The 11,599-nt window shown below is 35.3% G+C and overlaps 2 protein-coding genes and 1 long non-coding RNA gene across 4 annotated transcripts in view; 2 read left to right on the plus strand and 1 right to left on the minus strand.

Annotated features, from left to right (window-relative positions):
- Positions 1–1,485: 1,485 nt before the first annotated feature.
- Positions 1,486–4,978, plus strand: LOC106950282 (LIM and senescent cell antigen-like-containing domain protein 1; the record flags this gene model as incomplete). The annotated part of the gene is made up of 4 exons (XM_015037034.1): positions 1,486–1,611; positions 2,343–2,391; positions 2,505–2,580; positions 4,633–4,978. Coding segments are annotated over 4 exons (366 nt in total), but the record flags the coding sequence as incomplete, so codon positions are not given.
- Positions 3,218–4,004, minus strand: LOC106950288 (uncharacterized). Its single transcript, XR_001425582.1, has 2 exons — positions 3,750–4,004; positions 3,218–3,718 (listed from the first exon to the last, which is right to left on the minus strand). It is a non-coding gene; the product is annotated as an uncharacterized LOC106950288 (long non-coding RNA).
- Positions 4,979–7,620: 2,642 nt separating the features above from the next.
- Positions 7,621–11,599, plus strand: part of ranbp2 (RAN binding protein 2) — a 37,012-nt gene continuing 33,033 nt past the window's right edge. The window contains exons 1-3 of one of the 2 annotated variants that reach the window (XM_015037041.1): positions 7,621–7,841; positions 11,042–11,109; positions 11,203–11,314. In XM_015037041.1, the coding sequence (XP_014892527.1) occupies positions 7,770–7,841; positions 11,042–11,109; positions 11,203–11,314 (252 nt within the window). In that variant the 5' untranslated portion in view covers positions 7,621–7,769. The remainder of the gene's footprint in view (positions 7,842–11,041; positions 11,110–11,202; positions 11,315–11,599) is intronic. The other variant, XM_015037042.1, reaches the window with a different exon arrangement.

The raw sequence follows: 11,599 nt of genomic DNA on the forward strand, positions 1-11,599 counted from the left end.
GCAAACTGGACCATTTCTCTTTCCTGTTCTGGAATAGCTGCCATCTTTAATTCTATACAGTTAATAATTACGTTTAAGGTTTAAGAATGACCACTGGCGCCCTCTGCTGGATTGTGGCCAAACTACAACAATAAAAGTAGATCTGAACAAACACTTTTATTTAATCAACTGGAAGTAATTTTAATCTAATAAACCATTAATCGATAATTAATTACAAGTCGATTAATCGTTTGCATCCCTAGTAGTAACATAGAAGTTGGAGACAGAAGCATTCACATTGTACTACCCAGTCAATAAACAAACAGATTTATGTCTGTAGGCTTTAAGCGTCTGTCATGATAAATTAATCAACTTAATTCTTTTCCCCAGTTTTTCACATTCACAGTCAGTTTCTCTGTTTTCTTCAATGTTTAGCATCATGTGTGTACTGTGTGTGAGCGCCCGTTTCAGGGCCACCCGTTTTACGAACGAGGCGGCCGTGCCTATTGTGAGAGACACTTTGACATGGTGAGGGAGGGACTGCGCACCTGTTTGAGTGTTGAATGCTGCCCGTCTCCCTGCCTGACTGAAATTAACCAGCCTCCATGCAGGGTTTACAGTAGCTAGAACAGAATAGAACAAAACGAATAGAACAAAAAAAACTTTATTAAACCCACAGTGGGGAAATTTACTTGTTACACCATCGCAGTAAAAAAAAAATATGCCCCAGTAAATATCAAAATATCTAAAACCATTATAAACAACTTTATATTAACAAAGTACTTTAATATTAATTAAAATTAAATTGTAACCTGAAAATCTGGGTATTTTTTTTAAATACAAAATAAATAAATAAATATAGAGTATATTCTTTTGTATTTTCATTGAACAACTTTATAGAGCTCACATGCAGTGACATAAAGATCACATGTGATTTATTGCACATTTATATTTTAACTGAATACACTGGTTCATATTTGTTGTAAAAAACAAAAAGCTAACTAATATTGCCTCCTTTTTATAATTTAGTCACTTTTTAAAGATTTAATTGGTGGTTTATTGTAGAGGGATAATCCATTGGCGAATAATTCACTAAGGAAAAAATGCTTTATGCCAAAGTATTGCTCACAGAGATAATTTGTTCAACTTTTAAACTGTTATGAGTTTTAACAAAACTGTAAATAACAACTAATATGGAGAATGTTACAAATAAAGCTAATTTAGATTGAAATAATTTGTACAAAATAGATTTTTAATTTGTTGCCTGTGTTGTTTTTATTTTACTATTCACAATTTATAAGTCAGAAGAAAATTTTAAAACGTAGGTGACTTTCTCATTTTGAAAGAACAATTTACAAACTTCTATTATTAATATTTCTCCAGTCCCTGTGTGGATGCATCAGCATCACATCTGGAATGAACTTTGTTGTGTTTTGGCCTCATAGTGTAACATAATAATACTGTACTGATGAGTGTGATGATGTCACTGACTGACTTATGCGCTAACCATGTGTGCTGGGCCTTGGGTTGTGCTTGCAGCATTTTGTGTGTGCTAAGTGTGAGAAACCCTTCCTGGGCCACCGTCACTACGAGCGCAAGGGCCTGGCTTACTGTGAGACCCACTACAACCAGGTAACAAACACATTACAACCAGGTAACAGACACATTAAACAGATAACAAACACACTATAACCAGGTAACTAACACATTATAACCAGGCAACAAACACACTACAACCAGGTAACAAACACATTAAACAGATAACTAACACATTATAACCAGGTAACTAACACATTACAACCAGGTAACTAACACATTACAACCAGGTAACAAACACACTATAGCCAGGTAACTAACACACTATAACCAGGTAACTAACACACTATAACCAGGTAACTAACACACTATAACCAGGTAAGAAACACACTATAAACAACCAGGTAACAAACACACTATTAACCAGCTAACTAACACACTACAACCAGGTAGGAAACACACTACAACCAGGTCAAATTAAATCCATAGTAAGAACTGGGAACTTTTTAAACTGAAAAAGTACATTTTTAACATGTGGGTGTTTTGGGATACAATCGTCAACTTTTCTAAATCATAATTATCTAAAATAATCATAAGAACTGAACTAATAATAAATATGTAATTAGAAGTCATCTGATTCTGCCATTTTATCATCAATAATTGAAGTTTAATGTTTCTGTAATTTCTTGGGTTTATTCTTTCAGATGCATTGTAATCCAGCACCCTTTTTTGTTTTTAATTTTTATGAAAACAGCATGTTGGGTGAGCCATGGCAAAATAAAAAAAATGTTTTGCTACGTTGATAATCTTCTGTTTCTGCCTCTTAGCTGTTCGGAGACGTTTGCTACCACTGCAATCGTGTCATCGAGGGAGACGGTGAGGAATTTCTCTTATTCTGTATCCATGTATTTGATCAGATCAGTTATAGTTTTTCCAGTAAATCAGAATAATGTGTTTATAATCTACTCTCTGTGGTTGTTTATTTCCAGTGGTGTCTGCCCTCAACAAGGCCTGGTGTGTCAACTGCTTCGCCTGCTCTACCTGCAACACCAAGCTCACTCTCAAGTAAGTTACACGTTTTATCGACACACAAACAGTTCAGATGCTCTTTATTTAGAGGTTTCCAAAGCTGATAATGACTGATTAATGATTAGAACAGGAAATAAAACTGCATCTCAATTAATTTAAATTATCATCAAGTTGTGACCCTCCCTGGTTATATTTGTACCTTTTTGACATTAACATAAATAAGGTTTTCTTCTTTGCATGCTCTTCAGTTGTCAGTCTTGCCTCTGAGACTTATTTTGCTGCTTTCAATCATGATTTTCAGTCTTATCTTTCCTGATTTCTAATCTGTCTGTTGTCTTTTCTTCCATCTCTCCTGTTGCTTATTTCTTTGTCCTCTCTGCTGTCTCCTAACACTTCTTTTTCCTCCTGAACTGCTTTCTCTGCCGTTCATCTCTCCATCATCCCTGCTCCGTCAGGGATAAATTTGTTGAGGTGGATCTGAAGCCTGTGTGCAAACACTGCTTCGAAAGACTCCCAGACGATTTGAGACGTCGGCTGGCCAAGCGTGAGCGTGACTCAAAAGAGAAGAAGAAGAAACCGCTGATACCCATGTGTCTTTGATACTCCCTTGCTCTCTGTCCTCCTTGCAGCTGTTCCTCCTTTGGTCAGTTTTGATCTTCCTTCAGTTTTCTGCTTTTCCATATTTAACCCTAAAACCTCTCTAACACTCATTGAAGCAGAGATTTGGCTTAGTTGAGTGACGTAATACTGAAATGTTTTTCCCCGCACGTGACTGCCTCTCAGCAGGAAATGAAGATCAGGATTTGGACCAGAGCTTGCTGTGCAAACAGCAGAATCAGAATCAGTCGCAGGCTGAAGGGAACGCTTTGTTTCCTGGTTCCCCCCGTCTGTCTGGCGTTAGGAGTAAATCCGTAATCACATTCGGCAGCTTTCTGCCATCATCTGAGCAAATCTAAAGTTTCCTCTTGTTGCTATGCGTGACCCAGTCCTGGTAGCGTAAATACTTTAGAAACGGCTGAGTGAAAACAAAAGCTGGAAAAAAATCGATCCATATGCCTGAAAACCACTCAACCGTGTTTTTTGGCAAGTTATTGCCTTTTGGTTCCTAGAAAATTAATAGTTTCAAAAAATCCTCCGTTTGTTAAATCACATTCTGTTGGCGCTGCGCCGTCACCTAGCAACCCCAGACCAGCCTAGCCCGTCACCTAGCAACCCCAGACCAGCCCAGCCCGTCACCTAGCAACCCGAGCGGAACTCTAGTACATGTGTCAGTTGGTTCTGAAAGGAGGTCAAAATAGGCAGAACTGTCCAGACTAAAATATCATTATTATTAATTATTTTTGTTCAAAGGATGTAATGAACATCAGTAAACTTTTCAGTAATGTAAAGGAGCTTGTTTTAAGTCAACAATTTCTTAATATTGTGCAGATTGGCAGATCATTTCACTTATTACATGGGAAAATTATACTTTTTCATCAATATTAAGGAATTTTGACTTAAAACAAGCTCCTATATCTTGTTGAAAAGTTACTTGTATGTTAGTTTTGTCTTATTTATTTATTTATTTATTTATTTATTTATTTATTTATTTATTTATTTATTTATTTATTTATTTATTTGTGGTGTATGTACTGTAGGTGCTAGGGCTAGGTGATGCAGCTTAAAAATACTGGATTTTAGACTAGATCCAATATCTGATTTTAAATATTTTTTTCCTACCTTTATTTACTAAAAAATATTATAAATGACAGAAAATATTTTCAAAAAGTGGTTTTTATTTCAATCATCCCTTCTGTGTGTTTAACGATGGAATATCAGAGCCAGGCTACATTAATTTTTGTTGAATTACAAAAATAGTCATAGAATTAAAGACGTAATTTTACGAGAAAAAATGTCTCAATGTTGCAAGAAAAAAATAGTTTTAATGAAAAGATTTAATTATTTATTAATTCCTTACAATCCCTCCACTGTTATCCTTTGTTTGCAAAAAATGTACTGAATGTACCAAAGAAGCAGCCAAAATCCAGCAACATTTTTGTACCACTGGATTCTTTTATTGCTACAACTGGTTATGTTTTCACCCCGCAGGAACAAGTTTGTGGAGTTCGACATGAAGCCGGTGTGTAAGAAGTGCTACGAGAAGTTCCCATTGGAGCTGAAAAAGCGGCTGAAGAAGCTGTCCGAAGCTGCTGCACGGAAGTGAACCGACGGTTAAGCAGCTGAAGGAGATGAAACCCTGAGGTGGCCGACCCCACGACCCCTCACCTGTAGCCACACACCTGCAAAGTGCCTTGATTTCATCCTCCTTAAACTGGTTTAGCTTCAAGTCTTTTTGCATAAATTCTGTTTTTATACATTCGCTTCTTTCACTGCGATTTATATTATATGTTCTATATTTAATAAACTGTAAGAGACGTGGAAATAAGACTGAAAAGCTGTTCTGGCAGGTTGTTTAATCTGTTATCTGAAGCCAAAATTGCCTCCTGTTAGAATAATAACAATACATAAACTCAAAACAAGCTACAGAAATACGTTTTATTAAATGTTTACACACAACACAATAAACCGTTACAGGCGTTTTACTAAACTAAATGTAACTAAATGTGTATTAAGTTTGAAAGGTAAAATTATCACGTAATGAGAATTTGTGCTCCAGATACCGATTTCGTCTAACATGCATCTGGCTTGAACGCAGTATTTTAGATGACATGCTACAGTATTAATTTTAATTTTTCATATAATGTCAACAGCTTTTAGATATATATTCACAGAAAAATGACAGTTGTTATTGTAGAATAAAGTAAGAAGTATTTAATTATTAATTTATAAATTAATAAGAAATGTATAAATAATTGATTAACATGTTAACCATTTCTGAATATTAATTATTCCTGGTTATTAAGTCATTAACGGACATTCAGTGACCTAATTGTTATTCAGCAATTAGTTGTTGCTGAAAAGTGTTGCTGAAAAGTGCGATACAAATAAACTTCAACATGAAAAATAATATCACAAATATTATAGTGATGAAATAAATCCCAATTTTTTTCCCCACTCTCAACTAGTCGATGCATAATATAATTGTTAGAGCAGCATTTGCTGTGCAGTCCACTCCAACATCTGAACCTCCACTTGTAAAAATCAGTTCTGTTGAAAAAAAGTGCTGAACACATGAGGTGCCACTGTGACAGGATTTAAGTTACAGCAACTGCTGCCACATGCATCTGCGCGCGCGTGCTACAACTTGTGACATGTGCAGAGACCGGATGTGAGAGTCATGTTCGACGTTAAGAGCTTCTGACTGTAAATCCAGTGAATGAAAGCGATCCTCTTAGGGAGCTCAGACTTGCTTTGCAAAACAAAGCAGCAGCCCTCTGTTTCAAAATAATTATTTATCTGCCATATTTTACCTTGCAAGGCTTTGCTCTTAGTATTTTGATTCACTAGTTAAAAAAAAAAAAAAAAAACATTCCACAGTTGTATTTTGCAGAAGCACCCAATGGACTGGTTGTTGTTAGGCAGAACTTCAGCAGCACTATAAATACTCCAGGGTGTAGTTTTATTTGCCATGTGGCAACTAGATTATGTTTTATGGAACCGTGTTGTACTGTATTTTTCCTCTGAAGACACACCAAAGTGCATGTTTCATGTTCTTCTTTCCTGCTGCTTAAAGTCCTATACTGGCACAATAAACACAATTTGCCCAAGCTTGAAATCCGTGTGGACTGGTGTTTTCTGGTTGAGAGCTTCACATAATTTTTTAATTAGGATTATGGATTTATGGTGTACAGAAATGTGGCGGATGTTCTTGAAATCTTTTATAAAGAAAAGATGCTTTATTAAAAAGTAAAATTTATGATGGAAATCATTTAAAAGGCTGTTTCTAAGTAGATTTACTTCTTTAAGATAAATTTTAAATTATGTAGCTGCTAACATCAATGCTTCTAGAAGCTCCATCTTGGTTTTACTCAATGTTAGTGCTGTGTTTGACAGCTGATCATATTATAAATACAGTGGGAATGTGTTAGAGACAGAGACAACTGTGTTATTTGTTAATTATAAATCTGGGCAAGTGAAATTCTGTCATGGTGTTCCTCTGTGAGCCATTCTTGGATCATTGTTTATGTCAAAATGTAGAATACCACATCAATAATGACGCTCAGCTTTGAAGAAAAAAAAATCTTCCAATGGAAATTAATGAAATATTATTTCAACAACATTTATTTTTCCCTTTTGGATCAGTAAAGTGTTTTTGAATTTAAATTGAATTTCAATAAATCACACTTTTTGCCTTTAACTTCAAAGTAAATATGACCACATCAATCCACTGACTTTCACACAGCAACAGACTTTTATGAGCCAAAATCTTCTTTTTATTAATTTATAAAACTAAATAAATCAAGCATTTTCAATCTTATTGCTGTATGGACAGAATTTTATTAAATCAAGCCCAAATTTGCAAGGTGGAAGCATATGTTTAGTTTTGGGTCTACAATGATACATCTCTTTCTAACAAAAAGAGTGAGACTATTTTATTTGCTAAATCAAATGTTTTGTTTACATTTACTGCTGTGCAAATAAAAAAAATCCTATAGAATTTTGTGATTTTATTCTTTTAATTTTTGTCCCTACATAAGAAATAAGACAAATATTTACATGTTAGAATGGCACAGAGCCTAGACCTAAATGTATTTAAAGACTTGAATTGCAAAAATAACAGAAAATGACTGAGGGAGACTGAATGCATATATGCTACATATTATCTTTTAATATTAACAAAACTTGTGAACATAAAGCAGCAAAAGTCTAAACAATGAACTCATGAAGACTGGATAAAACATTTTAAAAGTAGGAACAGGAACATTAAACAAAAAAAGTTTAATGTTTCTGACTCTTCTATTGCTTCTTTTTTTAAATAAACAGAAACACTCAAATTTGGTGCATGTAATTGAAATGTCTATTTACTTTATGCTTGGACTTCTACAATCTCAAGCCTCTTTTAAAATACAGTGCGTCAGCGTGCGTCAGAGAATACTCCGTTCTGATTGGTCGGAAAGTCTGTTTCAAGTTTGCGCATGACAACGTAACGCGCTCTGCCATTTGACTGCGCATTATCACTATGGGGAGTTAACGTGATGTTAATGTCAGTGTTTCTTTTACATTTCGCGAACTCTTCTAGTCTGTGAAGTGTGGTTAGCTCTTGTAGAAGTCTGACAATTGAAGCCATGAGGCGGAGTAAGGCTGAAGTGGACCTCTACGTTTCCTCCTTACAGAGTTCCTCTCCTTCACTCAAAGAGGTAAGACAGTACCAGCGGCTAAGCATGTTAGCCTGCTCCCGCCGCTAGGTCTGAGACGCATGTGACATTCAGTCGGCGTTTAGCTTCAAATTTGACTGTATTTGATCCAAACACAGGTTGGAGTTTTGACTACGCGAGCTTGTCACCAGTTTGTGTTTATATTGGTTGTTGGTTGAACCTCTGTTAGCCGTCTCCTGCTAGCGGCACATGCTATCAACCGGCTTTACGGCCAAGACGTTAGCTTCAGAAACGTATAGCATCTGATTCGACACTTAAGTAAACAGCTAGTTTTTTGGTTTTAAACGAACTAAGGGTAGCTTTTCTAAACTCTAATTCAACAATATAATATATATAGCCATTTTAAATCTCAACATCTTAAGGTAAACCTTCATTCTCTAAATTTCAAACGTTGACTGCCTAATGTAATCGCAGTTATACAGTACACAACTTGTTGGCTAAGAATCTTTCATGTACAGATCACTTCCTATGTGTGAACATTACTTATTTCAGTGTAAAATAGTCCAGTATATCTTTGGCGTGTGGTAATTCTCTCAAATTTCCAACTCGAGCTGGGGAAACATTGTCTATGTGTTGTAAAATAAGTGGAATAGCCCTTTATTCACTCCCCGAATCGGATGCTAACTTCAGTGTTATCGCCCTGCCTTGAAATGCGCGGTTGCCCGTAGGTTTCATAAAATAGCGCTAGCTTGTCACGCATCACACTGACATGTTTACTATTCTTTTAGTGACCTTTTTGAAATATTAAGTGAGGCTGTAGATAACGGTGATTCACTCGCAACTAAGTTTCACACAGGACGATGCAAAAGCAGATCCGAAGTCCATTCCGGTGTGTGAAACGAAACTGAGCTTGACCAAGTTTTCTCAGAGCATTTCGACATACTTTACTTCTTAAATAGTAAATTAGGATCAAGACGAGCTAACAACGTTTGCTTCCTTAATAACTACTGTGGTACAAACCAAAACTATTTATTTGCATGTCATGGCATGCCTATTGGAGTCATTTTAATTCTCAAAATACTTAGAACAGTTGCATCGGAGGAAAGTTCTTTGTAGTAATTGTTATAATATCAAATTATGCAAGATTATTGTAAACGTGTTGTAACTGTTTAAAATAAACTGCAGCACATCTGTCCATTTCTCTTTTAGCGCTTTTAAGACCCAAAATAAAAATATTTTCTCCTATCCTTCCTGTGTGGGTGTTATTTAACTTGGGGATAGAGGTGATGTCACACTGTGTGAGTGTGGCTTTAATAATTTTAAAACAAATGAAATTAGTTAAAGATGACACTTTTATTACTTTTTAATATCTGATTTTGTTTATTTTCTACTAAGACCAAAATAATTAAGTTTTGTTTCCCTTCTCCACATGATGACCACAGAATATGGATTAATTGGTTTATTTATTTTATAAATAAAACTTTCTTTTCAAAAAGTCATCATTGTGATGGATTCAAACAGGAATATTTTATTAATTATTTTTATTTCATTTATTTTGGTTTGATTCCTCAAATAATTTGTGTGTAATTTAAAGAAGTAACCATTGCAACATTTAATAATGCTATCTTCTGTCTCAGAGCTTATGTCTCTAACTGATTATAAGTAATGCATTAAAATATGAATAACAATCTTTAAATTATTCTCTGTTAGAGATTATAGTGCTGCTTTACCGTCAGTATTTTCATGGGCTTACGAATCTTTACTTCTCAGCTGACTGACTAGTTTTGTGTTTTCTTTTTCAGAATCAGTCTGAAGTTATAGATTCTCTCTGAGGCCAGAAAGAGTCCTGATTAGACTCTAAATAACAAACTAAGTCTGCCTGATGCAGGCTAACTGCACAGAATAACACCATTCATGTACTTCTGCTTTTTTGAAACTGAATGAAGGACAGATAAAAATCCAAAAGAACAGGGATTATTTGTTTTTGCTAGATTTAGTGAAATGACTCTCAGGACGGGTTTAACTTGGCATGGATGTAATTCTTCATGGATTAAAGGTCAACAGCTATCACATGAATGACATCAGCTTATTGTGAACGCGAAGTACTGAACGGCGAGGCTTCGGTTACGTAAGGAGATCAGACTCTGGTACAATAAAATATGTATGTTATCAGATGAGTCCAGATTTACTCTTTATTATATGGAGTCACTAAATGTAAACTTTGGCAAATTTGACATGCAAATAAAGCTGCAGGCTGGGTGTGTTTGTTTTGTGAGTCAGGTGGTGCAAGCAGAAGATGTGACATCAGTGAGTAAGCATTCACCTGTGTTGTCAAGAGTAGCCAAAAATTGTACACATGTAAGAGTAGTACTCCTTCAACATATCTTTACTTCAGTATAAGTAGAAACTAGCTATCCAAGAAATTATTCAAGTAAGAATGAAAAAGTATTTGTGACAGGTCAACTCAAGTACTGAGTAACTGATCAAATTATCGATCATTTAATATTTAAAAAGTGGAAATTTTGGAATTTTTAAGGATGAAAATGACAGTAATTCATATCGGTAACAAAAAAAATAAAATCAGGCAAAGGGAAATTTTTCCAAATCAGTTTCTTTCAATAAAAAACTTATAAAACTTTAACAAAAACTGCTGGTGTGTGTCTGTGTCTGGTGAATTTTTAGTTAAAACATGTGGGTAGAAAATCCAGAAATGTTACTCAAGAGTAGAAATACTTCATAATAAAATAACTCATGTAAAAGTAAAAAGTGCAGTGTAGTAAAAATACTCCTAAAAGGTTTTTTTTTCCCCTTTTTCATAAAAAGCTACTCAAGTAAATATAACTAGTTGCTGCCCAACTCTACTTACCTTTAAATTAAAGTAACATTTCCAGTTCAAGGTTTCCCCCAGAAAACTTGCCAAATCCAGTGGTTGGGTGCTCTGGCAGTCATTCATCCAGCGGTCCGCAATGTTTTTGAGTTAAAAAATGCTTAAAGTTGACAGGAATTTTAAAAATATCACTTGATAATTATGTGTTATTGGAAGATTAATATCTGAACACCAACTGTAAAGTCTTAAAAAATGCAAACATTTAAAAAAAAAAAAAAAACTTAAGTAAAGCAATGCCAAGCCTGGTGGGGGCACAAGTAAAGCCTGGTGGCCTGCCAGGCTTATTATACACTAGGGGAAACCCTGTGTTTCTAGATAATAAATGTTTATATATTGTTTTCCTTTTTTTCTACAGAAGCCAGTCAGAGGATTTCTATTTGCCAAACTGTACTTTGAAGCAAAAGAATATGAACTTGCAAAACGGTAAGCATCTTTACTGTGGGGTAAAATTAGTTTTTGTTTTCTTTTGTTTTCCTTGATGTTGTATTGACTGTACTCATCTCATGCTCTCCTCAGACATGTATCAGAGTATCTCAAAGTGCAGGAGAGGGATCCCAAAGCACACAAATTCCTGGGACAGCTCTATGAAAGAGAGGGAGAGATCAACAAGGCAATCGGTTGCTACAAGGTAGGAGGGCTGTGTTGACTTAACTAGGCTGTAACGATTCGTTGAATGATTCCACTACCTTGATTACTAACATTTCTCGAGGCAAATTATCTGCCTTGAAGCTTCGTTAAATTACGTTTTACTGCTTAGCGAAATGTGTTCAGGCTGGATGGTTATTTGTGTTGCTTGTTGATGAATGCTAAGTGCTATTAGCACAACAAAGAAGGACTAAGGGTGCGTTCACACTGCAGCCTGAAGTGACTCAATTCCAATTTTTTTGATGTAATGCGACCTGTATCCCATCTT

The sequence above is a fragment of the Poecilia latipinna genome, unplaced genomic scaffold, assembly GCF_001443285.1.
Source record: "Poecilia latipinna isolate Pla-1442-1.1 unplaced genomic scaffold, P_latipinna-1.0 Scaffold390, whole genome shotgun sequence".
Classification (NCBI taxonomy): domain Eukaryota; kingdom Metazoa; phylum Chordata; class Actinopteri; order Cyprinodontiformes; family Poeciliidae; genus Poecilia; species Poecilia latipinna.